Genomic DNA, 22,873 nt, shown 5'->3' with positions numbered 1-22,873 from the left:
TTGGATCTCACTCAGATGATCCTATAGTCATCCTGCTATCTAAGGTCACACACAGAGAATGGCCATTTGGGAAGAATATACAGTTACACAACACAAAAAAAAATATCCCAGCCTGAGCCACTGCTTTTCTTATTTACTTTTGGTTTGGGAGGAGGGGCAGTGGTGGGGGGTGCTGGTTGGGTCAGGGGAAGAGGGAGTACATCTATTCAAGTTTATCCAGGATCTTGCCTCCTTCAATGTGGGCAAGCCGAAGCATAATATTCCATCTCAATATTTTTTTTAGCACTGTGACCATTTCATTTGTACGGATTGACAACAGTAAAGCTTCAATTGTCTAATTTGGGAGTTTTGGTGAACAAATAGATCCAACCAGATGAGAAACAAGCAATGTTTCTAAAACGATTTATGCCAAAGGATTTCAAAAAAAATTGAACAAAACCAAAAAGGAGTAAAAGATTACATACCATTCTGCTTTTTCTTTTTCTTCTTCATCCAAGTAAGAAAATTCCCGCCAAGAGTCAAAGTTATACCTGAACATAAAAGGACTTGAGCATTAACTATGAAGCAGAAGAAACTCAAATGAAGCAAATACATGACAAGATCACGTTGTGCAAATAGAAGCTCAACCCAGTACCATAGCAATTAAGAACCGTGCAGTTGGGAGCATTCATTCAGGTGCCATTGACAACACGCTGAATATCTGAAATTAAATCAGAAAATGGTGGAAATACTCAGCAGAGAAGGCAGCATCCATGAACAGAGAAACAGAGTTAATGTTTCAGATCATGATGTTTCATTAGGTTCTGAAGTCGTCAACCTGAAACATTAACTTTGGGCAGAATTTTGCCCTCGGATGGCGTGCAGGCCCCACCGGCTCGGCGGCGGGCGGACAGCTGACCCCCGCCACCGAAACGGGGCTCGCCGCCATTTTGAGCGGGTGGGCCAATTAAGGCCCGCCCAGCAGCCTGCCCGACAGGGAGCACTATGTGCTTCCTGTGCTTGGGTTTGGGCGGGGGGGGGATTCCCCAACTGTCAAAGTGCGCTCTTTCACACATGCTCCCTGAGACTAAGTGCTGCCTTAGGGAGATTAGTGACAGTGCAAAAACTTAAAAAATAGAAAAATAAAAATATTAACATGTCCCCCTCATGTGACAATGTCACACGAGATGGGACATGTTAATAAAAAGGACATAAACTTTATTAAACTTTTTAAAAACAGATATGAAACCTCATCCTGCCAGTGGGGCTCCTGGCCTGCCCGCCAACCTTAAGGTTGGACGGGCAGGTCTTTAATGATCTTAATTAGCCTGTCAATGGCCTTAATTGGCCATCGACAGGTCAGCGGGCGGACAGCTGATGTCACTGTCCGCCCGCCTTCCTAAAAATTTAAAGGGACGGGGATAACATCGGGGGTTCCTCCCGACATCATTGTGCATCATTTTCCCATCGGCGAGCGGGCCCCGCCCCCAAATTGCCAACGGGAAAATTCTGGCCTTTGTTTCTCTCCACACAGATGCTGCCAGACCTGAGTATTTCCAGCATTTTGTTTAATTACATCTACGGTCAGAAAAACAAAATTGTATCTATATGGCAGCTTTGCACATCTTTAGGATGGCCTAAAGCATTTCATAATTAATGAATTGCTTTATGAAGTGCAGTCACTTATATATTGCAAAATGCGGAAACCAATTTGCACACAGAAAGGATGTTGGTCAGAACACAATTCTTCTTTTATGGCTAACTGAACAGTTAGGGGCCTCAGTTTAGCATTACATATGACAGACAGTAAACTTGACAATACAATACTCCCTCAGTTTTACAAAGTGTCGACCAGATTACATGCTGGAGTATTGCTATAAACCACAACCTTCTGACTAAGAGGTAAATATGCTGCCAACCACATCAATTATACTTGATACACCACATGGAGAACAATTTCTTTACATAGGGAAGAGAGAAAGAAAGGCAAATTATAAGCTCTTTATCTATAATCTTACCCCTACAACAAACACACATCTTACAAAAACATAATAGCTTCAGAACATGTAGACAAACACAATTATACTTGCACTAAGAGAAATAGTTACAGTGAAGAAAATTTGCGCAGAGGAAGGAAAATATTACAATATTTGTTTGGGAATCAATTTTCCTTTGAATTATCAGACACTGTTTTGGGGGAAAATTGGCTTGTCACTGCATTTGCAATATTCAGAATTCAACATATTCTGTTATTGTCATTATATGTTGCTGATAAATCTCTGGTACTTCCAATAAACTTAACTCTGAGAACCACAGTAGTAATCTTGTATCACACCTAAAAGCTAAGCTTACACATTGACCCTCTTCTTAATATTATTCCACAAGTCAGTGGAACTATAGAACTGTTTGCATTTTCAGGTTTTCCAGATTCCATGGAAATGTACTAACTCTAAGCTATAAAAGGATCAGGAATCAAACCTACTATTTGGGGGTTGTTTTTGATTCAATCTGCTTCCAAATTATGCTGCCAACTTTAAAATCCCATCCAGTGATTATTGTTCAATAGCATGATGTCATGCTACAAATCAATGTTGTGATTGTGTGATCAGCTTATGATGGCCAGGTGAGCACATTGCTTAAGTGACTGCCACAATTTATAAAACAACACTCAGAAGCATTTGGAATTGAGCCCATGTTCTCAAAAGAACATGAAGATGTTGTTGAGGCGATCACAGAAGAGATTTATGAGAATGGTTCCAGGGGTGATGGATTATAGTTATGCGGGCAGACTGGAAAAGCTGGAGTTGTTCTCCTTGGAGCAGAGAAGGCCAAGGGGGAATCTGACAACCGTTGTTTAAAGTCATTGAAGAGTTTAGATAGAGTAAATGAAGAGAAACTGTTTCCAATGGCTGAAGGGTCAATAATCAGAAGTCACAGATTTAAGGTCATAAGATTGGCAAAAGAATCAAAGGCAACATAAGGAAAAACTTTTTTTTAATGCAACGAGTAGTTAGGATTTAGAATGCACTGCCTAATAGGGTGGTGCAAATAGTTTCAATAGTAGCTTTAAAAAATAAATTTGATAAATACAAAAATAATTGCAGGGACATGGGTGAAGAGCCAGTGAGTTGGACTAACTGCATTGCTCTTCGAAAGAGCTGGCGCAGATTCAAAAGGCAAGGTTGATGTCCTTCTGTGCTGTATTATTCTATGATTCTATGAAACATGCAACATAATGAAAAATATCAAGAACTTGCATGTATACAGCGCCTTTCATGATCTCAGAACACCCCAGGGTGCTTCACACTGGTATAATTTTGAAATTCACTGTTCTAATTTAGGAAAACATAGCAGCCAATGATATGTCCCACAAACAGCAAAAAGCTAAATGACTAAGTAACCTGTTTTCAGGTGACATTAGTTTAGGGAGAAATGTTTCTCAGGACAACAGGAGAACTTTCCATACTTCTTCAAGTAGTGCAGCAGGGTCTTCTATATCCACACTAGAGAGCAGATGGGGCCTCAGTTTTAACATTTTATCTGATTGATGGCACCTCCGATGGTACAGCCGTCTCTAGGTACTACACTGGTGTCAATCTAGATTATGCACTCACTTTTCTGGAGTGGGACTTTAATCCACAATCTTTTGATTTAGGAGTGAGTGTGCCATCACTGAGCCAAACCTGACATCTAGATTAAGACACTAATTTTCAAGCCGTCGGCACTGAAATAAGATGTGTTGACCTGATAGTTTATTAAATGGTTTTTTAGTTATCCGGTATTTTTAATGTTAAGTGTATACTTTATTAGTTAACAGCAAAAAATTGAGTGGAATCAATTTGGTAATTTCCAATTATCCATCTGATCTACAGCAATGGCTACGATTAAAAGACAGTGTGCAAGACAATCATCTGATTGACTGCTTAAAAGAGAAGGGAAGCTTCTCCTGATAGTGCAGCAAGCTCCTTCCCAGAACCTGCACCTAGCTAATTAACTCTTCCGCCCTCTTTAAAACTTCCTCATTCCTTTTGCTAAAATGCTGTAAAATACCTTGGGACACTTTGTGCCATAAAGATACTATATAAATGCGAGTTGTTGTTAAGGTTGCAGCAGATCATTTGTTTTGTAGATAAACACTAACTGACATCTAAAATACAGTATACTACGAAATAAAATAAACTTACCAGAATGAATAAAAAGAATCTACTTCTTCAATGGAAGAATTCAAATTGCCCAGTTTTGGGACATGTTTCGTTTTGGACCACCTGAGAATAACATTCATATTTTTCTTAATCAAATGTTAGTAAAGTACAGTGCAAAACAGATCTTATAAATGACAAATGAAACTAAAATAAATGTTGGTATTACAAGGAAGCAGTGTTAAACCACATTCAACAATTTGCATTTGAACAACTAAACGCTAAATCCAAATTGAGAAAAATACACTGAATAAAGTATATGAGACACATTGGATTTACAAAAACCCACGTTCAGTAAAAACGAATTTTGAATATATTGTATCAAATCATGCAACTTTATTCAAAAATAGAAGGGACTAACAAATTAACAATGTCAGTGGTTTTAATATCAATAGCAGCCCAAGGAAAGAGCTATGCTTTTAAAATTTTTCAGTGAGGCATGAAGAGCACATTACCCCACACTGAAAAGATGGAGCAGATAGAAAATAGTCATTTGGTAGTACAGAACTTGAGTATTGCTGAAAAAAAGACATTGTCAAAGCTTTTCAACTTGCACTCATCAGGACAATTCGCAAGAATATCAAATGCAAAGGGAACAACAATTTATACTGCACAAGAAGAGAGTGTTGATTGATAGGCGTTGCCGTGGAGAATGCACCAGTTAACTGATGACTGACAGTGTGGCACACTTACGTGTGCTAGAAGCTACATATATTAATACACAGGGCACTGTCCTTTGCAGACAGAAAGAACATGTACACACATTGCGCCTTTTTCAACTAAACAAAATAGGCGACAGCCATTCTGTGATTCATTCTCCAGGGCAATGCCTTGACCAGAGTCAACCTGCCTGATTTGAATTTAAACAAAGCTTGGCAGTTAACTGTCAGTAATCAGTTAACTGGTGCATTCTCCATGGCAATGCCTCTACCAATCAAAGTCCACATGTCAACCAATTAGCACTCACTTCTCGTACAGTATAAATTGTTGTTCCCTTTACATTTGGTATTCTTGTGAATTGTCCCGATGAATGCAAGATGAAAAGCTTCAACATGTGTCTTTTTTCAGCAATAGAGATAGAGAATCTAAGTCACTGGATCAATTAGCAGGATCTCCCTCCAATCCCCCCCCAATCAGCAAACATTGAAGTCCTAGCTCTCTATTTTGGAAACATTTTATTTACACCATTTCGGTTTTATCCATGTTTGTGTGAATCTACAGATGTGATCAAATTAAAGAGCTGTCAGTCCATGTTCAAGAGCAGAATACCAGTCATGAATAAGGTCCTTTTGGATATCAGAGCTTGGCACACTGTGTGGGCACATTAGCACTTGAAACGCCATAGCTTACAGCGCTACGGGCCAAGTGCTGGAAAATGGGATTAGAATAGATACCGAAGAGCCTGTTTCTGTGCTGTATAACTCTATGACTATATATTACTAACTCAGTTGTAAAGCTAGTTTCCAATTATGATTTTTTATGTCCAGTACAGAGTTCTGCAATGTAGGATTTAAAACATGTTATCCAAACAGTAGCAACTAAAATAAGAAAAGCAGTGAATGTGGAGCAGGTGCAAAGACCCAACAATGTTCCAATGGGATTCCAAAGCAATTGCTTTTCAAATATATTTCAAATGCAACATAATTTCATATGCCAATAGTGAAATAATATTGTTTTTCATGCTCCTATAAGTAAATTTACTTACTTCCTAGATGATTCCAAGTTCTCAAAAGGAGTCATTCAACATAATTTATTGAATACATTCAAATGATTGTTTGCGTGAAGCATAGTGCAAAAATAGGCTTTAAAATGCCTAAATGCACTGTGCAAATCGAAAGCTATTAACTGTTTTACCACATTAGAATTCAGTTGTTCGCCACGTAGCTTTTATCCAGTTGTATCCATCACAAGACAAGTAAAATTTTGATGGCACAGTTTGAATATAAATCTTTGAAACAACTGGATGAATATTTCGGAAATTGTGATAAGGGATTATTCAGACATAAATATGTCATTGTGAACACAATCTGCAACTTCCAATAGCTCTAACAATCTATTACAATGTAACAAGAGCACAATTTCCTAACAATAATACTTCACGCATCTTCTAATGAAGCTTACTGTTCTGGCCTAAATGGAGTGAGCTACTTTGCACTAAGATTTCATTTATATTTTAACAGGCAAATTTTTGATTTACGAAAGCAATATATTTTGATATTCAGAAGTGCACATTTTGGATTGTGCTGTTACTGTTTAATTCAACTTGTTCTCCTCTGCTCTTGCTACGGATCGATTCGTGGAAAAATAAGTCACTACCGAGATTTCAATACATTCAAACTTTCCACAGCAAAGCAATTGGAGATTGTCTCTTACCTGGCATTCCGTTCGAAAGCTGAAGAAAACACCTCAATGAAGTTCTCTTTTGCCTCACTTTTAGAAGGTATTGCATTGTCAAACGTAGGATCTACACTGTCAAATGCTCGGCGTTTCAAGGGATCTGACAGCATTTCGTTGGCTGAAATATTAGGAAAATGCCGTTAACAAATGAAATAGTGAACATCTCATTCCATCAGGAGGTAAAAGTCAATCAACAGATAAAATTAGTTACAATTAAATCCCTCCCAATCACTTTCACAATTCAAATATAATTTGAACCTTATCACAAATTAAGTTTTCTACATTACAGCAGGGGTTTAAATATCTGACCTTCACATTCATTTTAAATCACAAAAGACATTTGCACAAATTGTTTACTTATGATCCACACACCAATAGAATCTTACCTTTTGTGATGCATGTAAAATAGTCATTGTCCCCTTCACCTATCTGTTCGCCTGCTGCTTTCCTTTTGTCAGGATGATGCTTCAATACCATTGTTTTATCTGAAAGAGAATATGGTAGCTTAAAATTGATTTACATTGCTTCTGTTTCATATGTTTTTGAGCAAAAACTGTTTTAAACATTTAAACATTGTTGAAGACTGCATTTACAATTCTGAATGAATCATGTCCCAGTGGTCTATACAAAGGTTTCCATTAAATCAGTCATACACGTACCAGGAGGAATTAAGCTCCCTCTTGATATGTACTCAGTTTGGTTTCCAGTTTAATACATATATGGTCTGAACTTCTGCAGAGTGACAATCAGAGTCAGATTGCCACTCTGCTCCCAGTTACTTAGATGGAAATCCAGCCACTCTTTTCTCGCCCAACCTTCCGATGCAGGCCAGACGAGAACTGTGTAGGGCAGTGTACTCCTCAGGCCTTCAGTTGAGGGTTGGAAAGTCAGAGGTAAGGAAGCTACGCACTGTTTTTTAATGGCACAAGTTGCCATAAAGCAAGTAAGTTTAAAAGTCCAGCCACTGTCAGAACCAAGGGGAAGGTAGATTTGTAAGGTAAGTGGGTAGGATTAGAGCGGGAGGGGTGGAAAATCAGGTGGGGAGGGGGGTTCCTGTGGGCAGGTCAGTACTATAGTTACTCAGGAGTTAGAAGTGGTTTTAATTCTTCTAACTTTTCCTGGGTAGCTATTGCTGTAAGTCCTTCAGAACCATCCGAAGTTTGTGATTTAAATCATGCTTTCGGATGGATCTGTTTGCAGGGCAATTGCCCAACAGAAGTTTGAACTTCCTGGGCAATCCTCACTTGGGGCCTCCCGGTGGGGTTTCCCAGCGCATCTCTGGGGTGCCCCCAAGTTACGACTTCCAGAAGCTTGGAAGGTACAGGCCACTATTCATTTCTTGACTCCATCAGCTAGTGGCATGCAGAGATCTTAACTCCAAAAGCCAACTTGTATAAGCACCACTAATAGTTAGATAGGCTCCTTTCCCTGCTTTTATAAATTCACTCCATGAGAAATCAAAAGTACATTTTTATAGTTTTAAAATGTTGGTGAAGCAGGGACTTGACAGATTTGCATGCATATGTGTAGAAACTAATATTTGTTTTCATTTGACATTAACTCATTTAGGGAGTCACAATTGACAGTCTTGTTTTGGAAGTCCGATTAAAGATTGGGTAGTTAAATATAGATCTGCAAACCCCCTAGAGTTTGTAAGAGGATGATAAGAAATTCACAAGGCCAAGCTCTTGTCCAGCTGCAAGTTACGACCATGCTAATTCTGCTGCTTTACACTTGGAATAATTTTTTAAAATTAGCAACAAAGATAGCATATTCCTGTTTTCCTTTAGGTGGCTGACACTGTGTTTTGACAGTTTGGACAGGGAGGCCCATGAAAGTGTGCTAATATTTAAAAGGGGACCCTAAGCACAAAAGTTGAAAATTGTCCATGATTGCTAGTGACATAACTGGGGTCCTATCTTTAAAGAATCAATGCTGGAGAGTTCCTGGGTTTATGGCTACATCCTCAATGCTAATAAGGCTGATCAAGCTAAAACTCATTTAAACTATACCGCCAGTAAGGTCAAAATTAAAATGTTTACGCTTTTGTACCATGGATAATAGGTCATGGTAAAATTTTCTCCAATTCAAATTACTGTTTCTGGACCTGCTTATGTTTTACTGTATTTACCACAGATGGTCAAACAATGCTACATGGTAAATTTACTTGAATTTATAAAGGACTACTGTAAAGAATTATAAAATAAATATCCACAAACAACTTTATTTACATCCAAAAAAGTTCTCAAAAGCAAGGCTTGAAGGTTACTGTCTTCATGAAATGTGGCAAAGCACACAACACAATGGCCCAAAAATCGCCTTCAAGGTAGCTAATAGCCTCACTGTTATTTATGTGCAATGTCACAGCAACTTCAGGCGAGTGCAGATGCACGATTAAACATGAAAATTCAAAGTTTGCTGTATGTGATGCACCAATCTGCCATTAGCTTTGCAAAACCAGCATTTTGTCGTCTGCGTCATCATTCAAGTGCATTGAACAGCGTGAAGCTCCTGTACTTGCTTGGTGGGTATGAATTATACTCGCTAGAGAAAGCTAGGGCTTGTCCATTTCAGTCTAGGCACCTCTTAATTATTAACATCAAATTAACCTCTCTGGCACTGACAACTGTTACAAGTATGGAATCTCATTCCTTTAGATTTTGATTGTTATGGAGGTCTTCTTACTGTCTTTTTTCTCTATGATTTTTCTTTCACACTCTAACTTTCACTTCTCTGTTTAGACAACACACTATTAATTTCATAAACCTTTAATTTGATTTGTTAAAGAGGTACACAGCTGTTTGTTTTTTTCATCTCATCTCTTGTCCAGCAATTTGCTGTGCAAAATATCAGCAACACTAAACAGGCATGGGAAAGTCTAACTAACAGCAGGCACTATTCATTGGCCTGCCACAGCAATTTCTGGACTAATATCAAGGATATAAAAATGTATTATTGTGTCACTTCCACACAATATTGTTATATCAAAATTAATGTATAGCTGTTCTTAACAACCCCCAAACAAAGGGTCGACAAAGCATTTTATAATCACCTTCCAACTCTTTGCATATAGATCAAGCCAAATAAAAACACTTTGACTGACAAGATTAAATTCCTTGAAACATATATCAAGAAAGATGCAAGAATAAGAGGGACTCAAAGGGAGTGAACCTTTCGGATTAGATCAGAAAAAAACTTACGTGCAGCTTTGATTTGCCTCTGCGCTGCTTTGTACCTCAAATGTGCGAGCCCCAGAACTGCATAATGATCTTGATTCTATGAAAGGTACAAAAAACCAACTGTCAAATTAACAATGAAATTAGTATAGAGATGGACATCTCAGGTTATCTGTAAACCATTCCACTCAGGTCAGGATGAGTTACTGGTATTTAATAGCTCCCTGTTTACCTCATGATTTACAAGCAAACAGAAGCTTTTACTACCTTTGGTGCTATACTGAAAGTATTGCTCTAGGATATTCTGCATTTCCAGTGCTTTGAGAGCAGTGCCTTCAACCAAACCCTATCACCTTAACAACAGAGGAAACAAAAGCCAGATTGCATCACACTTACTACTTCCACAAAGGGTTATTTTTTAAAAGCTTGTTAAGTAGAGGTTAATTGGCTTTCCCCATCTCCAATCCATTCTAGTGATCCTGAGCGGCCTTGGATCCTTTTGAGCCTTATAGAACTAATTGGTGCTTAATGTCATGTACTGTTAGAAGTTTATTCCAAACAGTGGAAGGGATCAGATTCAGTTAAGTATGGGACAGTATATTGTGTACACTTGGTAACACAGAACTTGAGTATTGCTGAAAAAAGAGACAGGCTGTTGAAGCTTTTCATCTTGTACTCATCAGGACAGACACAAGAATGCTAAATTTCAAATGGAGGAACAATTTATACTGCATGTGAAAAGGGTGCTGTTTGGTCAAGGCGTTGCCATGGAGAATGCACCAAGGGACTACTGCTCCCCCTTGTGTTTAATTCAAAAAACACACGATGCCTGGACGTGTTCCTTTTCTCTGCAGAGGACAGGCCTCTTCGTATGAACATACGTAGCTTCTAACAAGTGTAAGTGAGCCACATTGCGAGCCTGACTGATAACCTTAAATTGTTTTAGTGTAATTCTCAGCTTACTCAGCAAGTGAAATCACATCTAACATTAGACATTACATTGAGTTTTGCAAGCACAAGCTGGTTGAGCACAGTCAGTAAGCTGCCTATTGCAGACAGCCAAAGGAATGTGCTATTTGATACGATCCACCAGTCATTGGACGTACAACCCAAGTACCTGGCATCATAACGGCAATGATTTTCATATCCACATTACTCATTTGTGCGGCAGGCAGAACGACTTCTTGGCTTGATGGCAGCATCCAATCAGTGGAAAATACCAATAATAAAAATAGAAAATGCTGGAAAAACTCAGCAGGTCTGGCAGCATCCATGGAGAGTGAAACAGAGTCAATTTTTCAAGTCCATATGACTCTTCTTCAGAGCTAAAGAGAAGTGGAAATGTAATGGATTTTATACATTTTAAACGGGTGTGGAGCAAGATAGGAGGTCAGGGATAGGTGACAGCCAAGGAGAGCTTGAGAAAGATGTCATGGACACAAGACAATGGGATTATTAATGGTAGAGGTATTGAGTAAAGAAGGTGCTGGTAGTGGAAAAAGGTAAAAGTGCCGAAGGTGTTAATAGCAGAACAAGGAGCAGCACTCTATGAAAGCACAACATAGAAAAAGTGACTGATGGCCCTGTCTGGGGCAGCGGAGGTTGGAGAAAAAGGATTTTAAAAATGACCAAATAAAGAATAAAATAAATAGATAAGAATTGGATTTAAAAAGGGGGTCAAGATGGAGGAGAGTTCATGGTCTGAAGTTGTTGAACTCAATGTTAAGTCCAGATGGCTATAAAGTGCCTAATCGGAGGACGAGGTGCTGTTCCTCCAGTTTGCATTGGGCTTCACTGGAACATTGCAGCAGGCCAAAGATGGACAGGTGGGCATGAGAGCAAGATGGTGTGTTGAAATGGCAAGCAACAGAAAGGTCGCATGCTTGCAGACTGAGCGAAGGTGTTCTGTAAAGCGGTCACCCAGTCTGCTTTTAGTCTCCCCCGTGTAGAGGGGGCTGCATTGGGAGCGCAAATACAGTAGACCAAATTGACGGAGGTGGAAAATACTTGTGTTGCTGCTGCATAGTAGCAATGTGAAATGGCTAGCTTCACCTGTTACTCAAACTGAGATAAATTAACCTGGAAGGGTAGAGTGAGGTATACGGCCCTTACACCCATTTGTGAGTATGCACAATACACAGCATGCAATGATCTGATATAACCATTATCCCACAGAATAGCTTTAATGTACCCTATTTCAGCGTCAAGCTTGCAAGGTGAGCAAATGACTCGGGCCCTATTTATGGGTTGCCAATAAGGCCAAACTTATAGCACATGGAGATGTAGGAATCCCAACAAATGGTAGCATGCTTAGATTACCATGATATAGTGACGTGATGCAAATGTCTATGGTTTCCTGAGTAGCACATTAATGAATAGGTTCGTAATGTTGAACGAGCACATAGGTCATGGTATTGCTATCGATATGGGGGCTGCATTTAGTCTTCGCGAAGGTGAAGGAACCCTTCACTCTGTATGTGGAGAACTCACTCAGAACTGGTTATAGTTCCATTTGGCCAATATATGTGCAGAACCAGTCATAAAGTAAGGCATATTGGGACGTCACCTTTGTATGTCTTGGGCAGCCCGTACATACATGGACGTAGTGAGCCATGAGGACAATGGTACATAGATGAGACGTTTGTTGCATTTGAATCTGCAGCTGCGTATAAGGATTTCCTTACACAGCTTAATGTGCTCCATCCCGTGGCTCAAGTTCACCTTTGAAATGGAGCAGTGACATGAGCTTCCTTTCCTTTCCTGGGTGTGCTAGTTGAAAACTCTACTAATAGGTTCTCTACATTGTCTGTCTATCGCAAGCCTAACTTCACTGGTCAATATACATGTTGGGATTCCTACAGCTCCACGTGCTATGAGATTGGCCTTATTGGTAATCTCATAAATAGGGTCCTAGCCATTTATTCGATGTGCACCAAAATAGGACACATCAATGGGATAATGGCTACCCAGAGCAGATCATTGCTGTGTATCATGCATATTCATGAATGGGCCTAAGGTCGCCACTTTCAAACCTGAAAAGGGCACAATATACCTCTAATTGCCCTGGAAGTGTAAGGTATCTCAAAAATTTGAGACACAGGTGAAGTTAACAGTTTCACGCTGCTACAATGCTGTAGCAACACGAGTGGTATTTTCCACTAACTGGGTGCTGCCATCAAGCCAAAAAGACGTTCTGCCCACCAAAAAAATGAGTATTGAAGTATATGAATTTCATTGCAATGCCAGGTACATAGGTTGTACATCCCAACGACTGGCGGATCATATCAAACAGCAGGCTCCTTTGGCTGTTCACAATAGCAGATTACTGACCATACTAAACCAGCCCATGCTTGCAAAACTCAGAGTATAATGTCTAATGTTAGATGTGATTTCACAATTGGACAGCAATTGCTGAACAATCCCAAGTGTGCTAAGAAATACACTAACAACCAATTTAAGATTATCAGTTAGGCTCGTAATGTGCCTCACTTGCACCTCCTAGAAGCTGCATATATTCATACACAGGGACCTGTCCTTTTCAGAGGAAAGGAACCTGTCCAGGCATTGTGCCTTTTATGAGTTAAACAAAAGTGTGTGGGGACAACAGTACCCTGGTGCATTCTCCATGGCAACATCTTGGCCAGAGTCGAGTTGCCAAACAATCAGCACTGTTTACTCATACTGTATAAACTGTTGCTTCCTTTGAAATTTGGCATTCTTGCATCTGTCCTAAAGAGTGCAAGATGAAAAGCTTCAACAGCATGCCTCTTTTTCAGCAATACAGCATATTATGTTCAAACCACTAACCATTGTTGACTTACTGACTTAGACTTAGTTCCTCAGGTCCCATGTGGGGTAATAGGCAGCAAGATTCCACCGCCAGTTCAAGTCCATTGCAATCTCTTTTGCTCCAGTGCAGGTGGTATCCCATTCTTGGAGGTCCTTAAATGTACTTTGCTAGGTCTTCTCTGGTCGGCCCGTTGTCTTCTTCCATCTGATGGTGTCCATTCTACTGCCACTCTAGCAGGCCATACGTATGGGAGGCGAAATATGCGGCCTGCCAGCCTGTCATCTCTCCGTCACCATGTCCCACAGGCACCTCTGACCAGTTTTCTCTAGCTCTTCTGCGTTGGTGATGTTTCCTCTCCATGTGATACGCAGGATCTTAGGTAGGCAGCGCTGGTGAAAGATGTCCAACTTACGTGACACCTTTGCCGTTCTCTTCCATATCTCACAGATATAGATTGCAGTTGGTACTACTATGGACATGTAGAGTCACAGCTTTATGGCCACGTTGGTGTTGGATGCTGAGGCCGTGTGGAGCCATTAGAAGGCTGATGCCGCTTTGCCGATTCTTGTGTGGGTGTCGATCTCTGAAGATGTTACTTCCTAGATAGGGGAAGCAGTCAACGTCCTCGATGTTCTGTTGTCCAATGGTGATGGGAGTGCCTTGTTGCCGTCCAGTCATCATTGTCTTGGTCTTCTCGCAACTGATGCGTAGATCAACCTTGGCACCACTAATCACAAAACTGGTGGTCATGTCTTAGAGCACGCTCAATTCTTCGGCCAGCAAGGCGACGTCGTCTGTGAAATCCAGGTCTGTCATCCCATGGTTTTGCCACGGGATGCCAAAGTCTGCACCCACCATCACCTTCCTCATGATGAAATCAATAACCAAGAAGAAATGGTACAGGATGAGTATGCAACCTTGTTGTACTCTTGTAATGATGTTGAAGGAGTCTGTTGTACCCATGCTGATCTAAATCAACGTTTGGAGTTGCGGTATAAGGTTTTGTAGATGTTAATACACCACTCCAGATGTATTTATAAAAATCCAGCTTAATTTTTAAAAAATAAACCATGTATTTTCTTTGCTGCAGAGGACACCCCCCCACCCCCCCCCCGGGGGCCCCACTCCCTTGCTAGTGCGCTCCACACAGGTGCATGCCCCATGCATCATGGAATGATTCCGCTGAAAACAGGAGTTGCAATTTTGGGTAAATATGAGAATTGATCCATACTATGAAGAGAAACCATACTACGAATTGGGAATATAGGGAAGAAAGAGACTGGAAATATCATGCTAGCGAAAGGGAATGCATTACATTAAGATTGAGATATTTAAAATATATTCATGGCAAAAATAATAATTCAAAGTAAGTGGCATGCAAATAAGGTGGTTCAGAAAATTATATAGATGTAATAATTGATCAAACAGCCAAAGTATTATCATTGCCCAACCAGCAGTTATAAAGGCAAATAGGAGCAGGATTGGGCCATTGGGCATGTCATGCCTATTCAACAATTCAATGAAATCATGGCTCATCTGGATTCTAACCTCATCCATCCAAACACCTTGACTCAATTTCCTCAATACCCTTGGCTAGGAAAAGTCTATCAATTTCAAATTTTAAATTATTAATCAAGCTTTTTGCACCTACAGCTTTTTGTGGGAGAGTTCCACATTTGTACCACTCTTTGCTTGAGGTATTGGCTCCTAACTTCTCTCCTGAATGGCCTGGCTCGGCTCTGATTTTAAGCCGTCCCTTGTCCTAATCACCCTCAACAGAGGATAAGGTTTCTCTATCTACCCCATCAGTTACTTTCAAAAATCCTAAAAACTTCAATCAAACCAGCTTTTAACCTTCCATAAGCCAGGGAGTACAAGCCTAGTTTACGTAATTCCGCCTCATAACTTAACCCTTAATGCTACTGGTTACATTATGGTTAGTCAATCTGTGCTGCTCTCTTTACAAGTACAGTTTCTCTCTCCAGCTGCTGCCTGACCGGTTGAGTGTTTCCAGATTTATTTATTTTCATTTCTTATTATAGTGCCCAGTTACGGTCACCAAACTGACAAAAAGGTGAAGTAGCAGAGATTCATTGGCAAGAATGCTTTTTTTCAAGGGAGAGGTAGCAAATAGAACCTGAGGTTTAAAATAATGAAGAGTTAATAAAGATGGATGTAAAACTATTATGTGTGAAGGATTACATGGCTGAACAGGCCTATTATAAGATAAAATAATCAGAATGGGTCAAGAAACATAAAACAAGATGAAAAGATAGAAAAAGCAAAGGCTCACACTCCTACATTGGAATTATGTAACTTGAAGGTGATCTTTGGTGGGTACGTGAGGGGAGCAGGGGGATTTTAAATGTTTCAGTCAGAACAATGTTTAACAATTGAATGCAAACCTTCCAATCCTTTGGGTCGAGTGTTTTCAGCAATGGATATTCCTCCAATTGTAATTCCTCATCTTCTGACTCAGAAGATGATTCTTTCTCATCTTCCAACTCATGAAAGGAGGCTGACACATTCCTCGCCCGCCGCTTTACAAGTGCTTCAAACCATCTTCCCACTGGTTCCACTGGACAAAGCACAGAAGCTGCAAATAAAAAAGAAATTGTTTGAAAGGCCTTGCTGCATACATCTATTCTTATTCTACCAATCTCAAATAAAACTTGAAAACTGACATTCAAGTTGAAATCTAGGGAACTTAACTTTGTGCAGTTCATAATTTAACAACCTCTATACTTACAACTATTACAAAAATGCCCTTCTTTATAAAGAGGAACTGACAACCCAATGGAAATGATCAAGGTTGAAAAGAGTAAAAGAGATTAATTCAGGTGATTAAGTGGCCCAAAGCTTGGGTTTTTAAAGCTGAGTGAATGTAGGAAGCAAAGATTGAGGGAAGTAAACAATTTTATGGCTTTGAAGTTCTGAGAAACAATGAGTTACAGTAGGAAACAATGAACGATGGTAACATAGTGGCCTGGATTTTATGTAAAGAATTTTGTGAGGCTGACAGTGCTCATCATTATTAAGGAAAAAATTGGACAGCAACTTCTGGATTCTGTGATGGCGCAGTTAAAAGCGGAAGTCCGAAACCCAAGTCTTCCGGGCAGCAACAATGACGGTCGGATTGTCACTGCGCTCAAAAACACACCTGACTCAATACTGCTACGTGTTTTTTTGGGGCCTTCCATTCCCAGCTTTCAAATAAAAGCACAACACGTCAACCCCTGGGGAACTCAGGTCGGTCAGAGAATGGGTAGGTGTGTGGGTGGTTAGGGTTAGGTCGGGAGGGTTATCAGGTCAGGGCAGGGCAGGCAGTCCAGCCAGGTCAGGAGGTGTAACCGGTTGGTTAGTTGAGGTAGTTGACAGGGGTGGTGGTGGGGGGGGGAGTTTGTAGTCGGATGCTCAAGTGAAGTCGTCAGGAGGGTGTGGGGTTTTGGGGGGGGGCGGGGGGTGATTTTAGGTGTGAAGGTCAGGGGTTAGTCAGGATTCTTTTTTGGTGGGGGGGGGGAGGTGGAGAGACGAGTTATTGGGGTTATTGACAAGTCGGCTGTGTAGTTACCCAAGTGTTAGGCTAGGTTTTAATCTGTCTAATATTTCTTGGTAGCTAACCAGCTAAGTACCATGGGAGTCTCCAAAGTCTCCAATTCTAGCTCAGAGTCGGAGACATTCGGGCAGAGTCCCGGGGAGTACGGAAATTGTGCATCGGAAGTTTAAACTTCTGAGGCAATTCTCATGTAGATCCGCGCATCAGGGCTTCCACAGAGTCCCGACACTCATCTTCAGTTGTACGCCCTGTCTCCGATAACCTGGAGACTGGAAGGTGTGGCCCATGTTATCCAATGTACCCCGTTCTTCCAAAAGCTTTGCTACATCAGTAACCTCTCCCTTAGACTTGGCATTGAAATCCATGTAAGAGTGTGTGGATGCTGTATTTTCCCACTAGTTACCCATTAAACATGCCAGGAAAGGTTCGGGCTGGTGCATTCAGGAACAAGTGAATTTTCGATCGTGTGATAAGTCTTAATTACTAGCAAGCAACCTCTTTGGCATTAAAAACTAGCTTTTACAAGTGTGGAGTCTCATTCTTCCAAATTGTAATTATTGTTGGGGAGTTTTAAAAATATATTATTTATAACTTTTTCTTTCAGCCCTGATCTCTCTTAATCCCATCTTTCTTTCCCTCTCTTTATTTTGCTTTCTGTACATGATTTTACAATGAATTAAATATTCCAATTTATACTTACTGGTTTAGACTATGCATGTCTCAGTGAGGATTCTTCAATCTGACGTTGTTGCTTGCCCTGCTCACAGACGCCACAGGTCCCCTGTAAAGGGCGCCAAACTGGATCAGACGCCTGATGACAGCAAGTTGCCGCTCAAAAGCCCGTGAAAAGTCTGTGGGCAGCTATCAGCATAGTGAACAGCAAGTGCCGTGCCTTCGCAGCTGACCGCAAAATCCAAGACAATGTGTACCCCAAGAATTAGTGCACTACTGTAACGTCCCTTCACCAGATACTTCTAAAATTAAAACTGGGAGTTCATTGAACCCAAGTCAGAGTACACTACTGTAACATCTCAGGCATTTCTGTAAGTGAAACAGGAGTTAAGGCTACTCTAGAGAATTATGTAGCTTCATTTCTCCTTGCAGGGATTGGGCTGGATTCTCTGTTGTTGTTGAAGGTACATTATTACTGGATACTGAAACCTAGCTCTCTGAAAGATGCATTTTCAGAATAAGTCTTTGTAGCCCAGAACAAATCTTCATTAGGGTTCCTTCAATTTCAAAAACAGAATAGATCAGTACACTACATTTAAGTCTGTTTGGGGAATGTAATAATTTTTAACATTCCATTACGTATCACTCTAGAGCACATTGACAAAGGACCAAATTTCAGTTCCAGAGCCCCAAACATCAGTTATAATTTCTAAATTTTGCTTAATAACCATGCGATTTTCTTAGATAGATTGGCAATAAAGTTAACCAGTAATAAACCCAACAGTACTTGTTCCATAACATTCAGTGGTGGTGACTACAATGTTGGAAAACTAGTACCTTCAATCAGGAGTTCTCAGTGCTTGAGCAGTGAATGGATTAATTTGACTTATTTTGTCTCTATTAGCAATATGACAGTACTCCTGTGTACAGTGGTTTACGCAAATGGTGAGAAAATACTCTAGTAGTAGTGTATTGGTGCTTTCACAGGAGTAAGTTCTCATTTCCTGTTTGAGAGATTTTCTGGGATCACTGTTTTAGATGTGAACCTTGGTTAGGTGGTAGGACACTTGCCACTGAGTAAGGAGGTCATGGGTTTAAACCCCATTTGAGTGCATAATCTAGGCTGATACTACAATGTAGTACATATGGAGTACTGCACTGTCAGAGGTTAATTATATCAACATCTGCCCTTTCAGATGAATGTAAAAAGATGCCATTGTGTTATTCAAAGAAGAAGAAAGCTTTCCTGGTGTTCTTACTAATAGTTATCTCTCAACCAACATCACTAAAAGCAGTTAGATTGGACATTTATCTCATTGCTGTTTATAGGATCTTACTGTGTTTCCCAACATTACAACAATACCTACACTTCTAAAGTAATAGGCTGTAAAGCACTTTGGGATATCCTGATCAACTGCTATATAAATGCAAGTTATTTATTTATTCACTTCTTTGCAGCTCAATGGCTTGACATTGAATCTTTGCACTTCAGAAGTACAGTAGGCTCAGTATTGTTGAATGCTGCAGGAGCAGTTGGATTTCAGTATTGGAAAAGGACAAACACAAATCATGGTCCAGATTTTGAGGTGGTGATGACTGCGAAACTGTCAACATTTGTCATCATTGCTCCTCGGAAACTGACAGCAACTTCCGGACACTGCACATGTGCTGTTAAACACAGAGATCCAGAAGCTGCTGTCAATGATTCTAAGTTTCTCCAAACAGTGCACTGTTGAAACCATTGCCTGCAATCATTTACAAATTACTGAACTGATGAGAAACTTGCCCATTTTCACTGTTAATCTAATTGTAAAAGCCCTTTTTAAAAAATTTACCTCTTGTTGAAAAGGGTGTAACTGTTTTTAATGATATACCAGGTTCATAATTACTGCTGAACAGCCTCAATGGGCCTGAAAAACTAACTATTTGTGGAATGTCAAATTTTTCCATTATAAAAAAATTCAACATATTAAAATCATTGTTTTTGAAGTTTAATATTTCAGTTTCTACTTTAATCCCACGTTTATGTCCCAATCTTAATTTTGCGCTCTAAAATGATACATTAAAAAGTGACGGATAATCAGTGTTTTAAAACTTTCTTGTTTGCTGTCTGTGAGAATACTTCAATCTAAGTGGCTGCTTACCCTGATTGCTGCCTTCGTTGTTGCTGAATGGCTAAGATCTCCTCAACTAGGTGCCAGATTCAAACTAACATTGCGAAAGTTGAAATCCACACCAGAGATTGCCTAATTTTAGCGTGCAGCTTTTTGAGGTCAGCAGCGAGCACCAGCACTTTGCGGCTGACTGCAAAATCCAAGCCATTATATATCCATGTGAGTGGACTTCTGTATAAAGGCGTTCTTTCACAATGGTTAGAGAGATTTGAGAAAATTAACACTAGTGACAAATATCAATCCAAGTACTATAAAATGAAGAGCAGGGAATTTTAACTATTTTAGCAAGAAACTTGGGAATGAAGGTTACTGAAAGAGGATAATTAAATATTACCGGTATTTAAAATGTAACCCACATTTTTAGTAAAAGTTATTAAAAATCTCTGCAAGAATAAACCATTGTAAGAAGCAATTGCGATGTTCCAATGGTAGCCTTATTGAAAAAGCATTTTATGAATCTTTTGTGAACCAGCTTATGCAGACTATTTTTAATATATTCCTATTAGGCATGCTAATCATTACATAGCTCAGCAAGGGACAAATAAAGAAATGTGGTAAATTAGGTCATTGCATTTTAATTACCTCAGTTCCTGTTTACTGATCCCTCCAGTCTATTATACCTGATATTCTCAATGGTAATTCATAAGGTAGGATCAGTAATAATTATTGTCCAGTCAGATAGGTACTGTAAGGTTAACTGTACATCACATGATGCTCAGTTTTTAATGCAAAAAAATGACCATTGTAAATCCTTGTAACTAAATTAGCCTATTATTCAAAGAGCAAAGCAATTTACAAATTTAAGTTGCAAAGATCACAAGATAATTGGATAACAGTCCATCTTAGTTCACTCGTAAGGCTCCTCTGCTTCTCCCTCCACACAGCTGCAAACTTTCATCTCCGTCACCCCCATCACACTATACTTTCTTCCTCCATCTCCCTTACCACACTTTCCCATTTCATTTCTTATATTTTACATCTCAGTTTTTGTCAAAGTAGAGTTTATGAAGAAAGCAGCTTAAGAGACCAGCAAGGCAGACACTGGAAAAATCAAATCTGGAGATGATAAAAGTATGGTTGATGGTTCCAAGGGCAAAATCCAAGTTTGAGGATGAGGTGAACAATGTTGCAAATGCAGTAGTGAAAAGGATGTGGGGTTTGAAGCTCAGCTCTGGGTCATTGGGAATCCCAAGGTTTCACAAAGTCTGGTTCAGCCTGAATAAGCAGCAGGGTTGGGTTGGGTTGGGGTGGGGTCTGTAGCAAATAAGCAAACTTTACAAGACGACAATGGCTTTGGTCTTTCTGATTTTCAGTGAATAGCACTTACGCCCTTAAGTCTTTTTTCATCCATCACAATTCATGGTCAATCTTTTCTGACCTCAAAAGGAAACACTTACATTGGCTCCCTTTCTAAAACTTTTTCCAAGAAACTGATGTCATGAAAGAACAAAAACCCAGTTCCCTCCATATCAAATCTCTATAAAACCCATGTCAGGTCAAGAATTCAATAGTTGACCAATATATTAAAAACTCTTCCAGTTCCTCTGTTGCAATCTTGGGAAGAATGCAAGGAAAAACTGGTCATCTGGTGATCTTTCTCCTACCTACAGCCTCCAATATCTCAACATCACGACTGTTCACTTTTTCTACACAACTGTGGCCGGCAATGCTCTGAACATTTTTCTCATCTTCTGAAGTGCCAAACTTTCGTGCTTCTCTGCCTCCCTCATCCTCACGTATTGCAATCTAGACTGATTGGGCTGTCTCCTACATTAACTCATTCCTTTCCAAAAATTCAAAATTCTGGAGCTTCTCACCTCTCCTTATCTTTCCTTCCTTCAACAATCTTTAGTTTTCAAATTTAGTTTTTAAATCATGGCATGCTCTAATCTATTTCCTCCTCTTTTTTACTCTTTCCAACTATTATGATTTCCTCCACTAGGGGCCTTGAAAGCTCATGTGATTTTCTCAAATTTTTAAAAGAATATGTTCAACTAGTCCGTATTAATTAAAATGGCAATGATAGAAGTTGCCGTTTGTGTGACTTTCACAATTGGAATGTCCCAAAATCTATTTAGTAACGTGGATATGTTCAATTTAATCATTTACATTTATTAAATTTACTCCTGAAGTTCTTATAATATCGGTTTGAAACACAGGTTTGGTGTCTCCTGTTGCAATTTGATAACACCAGTAATTTTGTTTCATTGAACCATCCCTTCACTACTGCAAAATTTAAAAGCACGAAGTGCCTTCAACGGACATTATATATTACGGATCGCCATCAGTCTCTTCGGAATTTCCAATTCCATACTCATCAAGATCAACACATGCTCTAAACCTTGCAAACTGCAGTACAGCTGTCTTGGGCAAGCCTCCTAGAACGTGGAGAAATTTAACACCGTTGCACAACTTGGTAACTCAATCACTTGGTAAAATGTGAACAAAGCCTCTGTGAATCAGGCCAGTTTCAGCTGTGTTCAAGGATAGGAGCGTGCACTGTCAGCCTGACTCTTGCTTTACTTTGATCCTTCGGTCCCGGGGCCCAGGACAGACAGAGGCGGCTCTTCCTCTCCCTCCACCCCAAAACCGCTGCGCAAACTCTTACCTGGCAGGGTTTTAAAGACGGCGGTGGTAAGGCCCTCCTGCGCCTCGCACAACATCGTTAACCCACTCACTCCCCGGTCACACAAACTCCGTCCACGGGACCATGAAACAGGCTGCGAGCCCCCTTCCCCCCGCTCCGGCTCAGCTCTGAGGGAAAGAGCGGCCACCGCCGGCTCCGCATGGACGCAACAACCGGCCGGCTGCCCTCAGACTAACATTTCCGGGTCACCAGCACGTCCTCGCTCCTTTTCTCCGTGTGCAACATATTAACCAATCCGGCCAATTACTGAGGTCTTAAAGAAACGTTCCGGAGAGCAATCCGA

The 22,873-nt window shown here is 40.1% G+C and overlaps 1 protein-coding gene across 3 annotated transcripts in view; it reads right to left on the bottom strand.

Annotated features, from left to right (window-relative positions):
- Positions 1 to 22,778, bottom strand: part of dnajc2 (DnaJ (Hsp40) homolog, subfamily C, member 2) — a 42,187-nt gene extending 19,409 nt beyond the window's left edge. The window contains exons 1-8 of one of the 3 annotated variants that reach the window (XM_078553236.1): positions 22,552 to 22,778; positions 17,798 to 17,878; positions 15,947 to 16,137; positions 9,776 to 9,851; positions 6,962 to 7,060; positions 6,552 to 6,693; positions 4,164 to 4,244; positions 465 to 530 (exon numbers count right to left, since the gene is read on the bottom strand). In XM_078553236.1, the coding sequence (XP_078409362.1) occupies positions 465 to 530; positions 4,164 to 4,244; positions 6,552 to 6,693; positions 6,962 to 7,052 (380 nt within the window). In that variant the 5' untranslated portion in view covers positions 7,053 to 7,060; positions 9,776 to 9,851; positions 15,947 to 16,137; positions 17,798 to 17,878; positions 22,552 to 22,778. Of the gene's footprint in view, positions 1 to 464; positions 531 to 4,163; positions 4,245 to 6,551; positions 6,694 to 6,961; positions 7,061 to 9,775; positions 9,852 to 15,946; positions 16,138 to 17,797; positions 18,327 to 22,551 lie in introns of all 3 variants that reach the window. The other 2 variants (XM_078553237.1, XM_078553235.1) reach the window with 2 other exon arrangements.
- Positions 22,779 to 22,873: the final 95 nt, after the last annotated feature.

The sequence above is a fragment of the Cetorhinus maximus genome, chromosome 12 (genome assembly GCF_964194155.1).
Source record: "Cetorhinus maximus chromosome 12, sCetMax3.hap1.1, whole genome shotgun sequence".
Lineage (NCBI taxonomy): Eukaryota > Metazoa > Chordata > Chondrichthyes > Lamniformes > Cetorhinidae > Cetorhinus > Cetorhinus maximus.
Note: the sequence above shows the minus strand (reverse complement) of the source record. Positions and strands in the feature narration are given on the sequence as shown.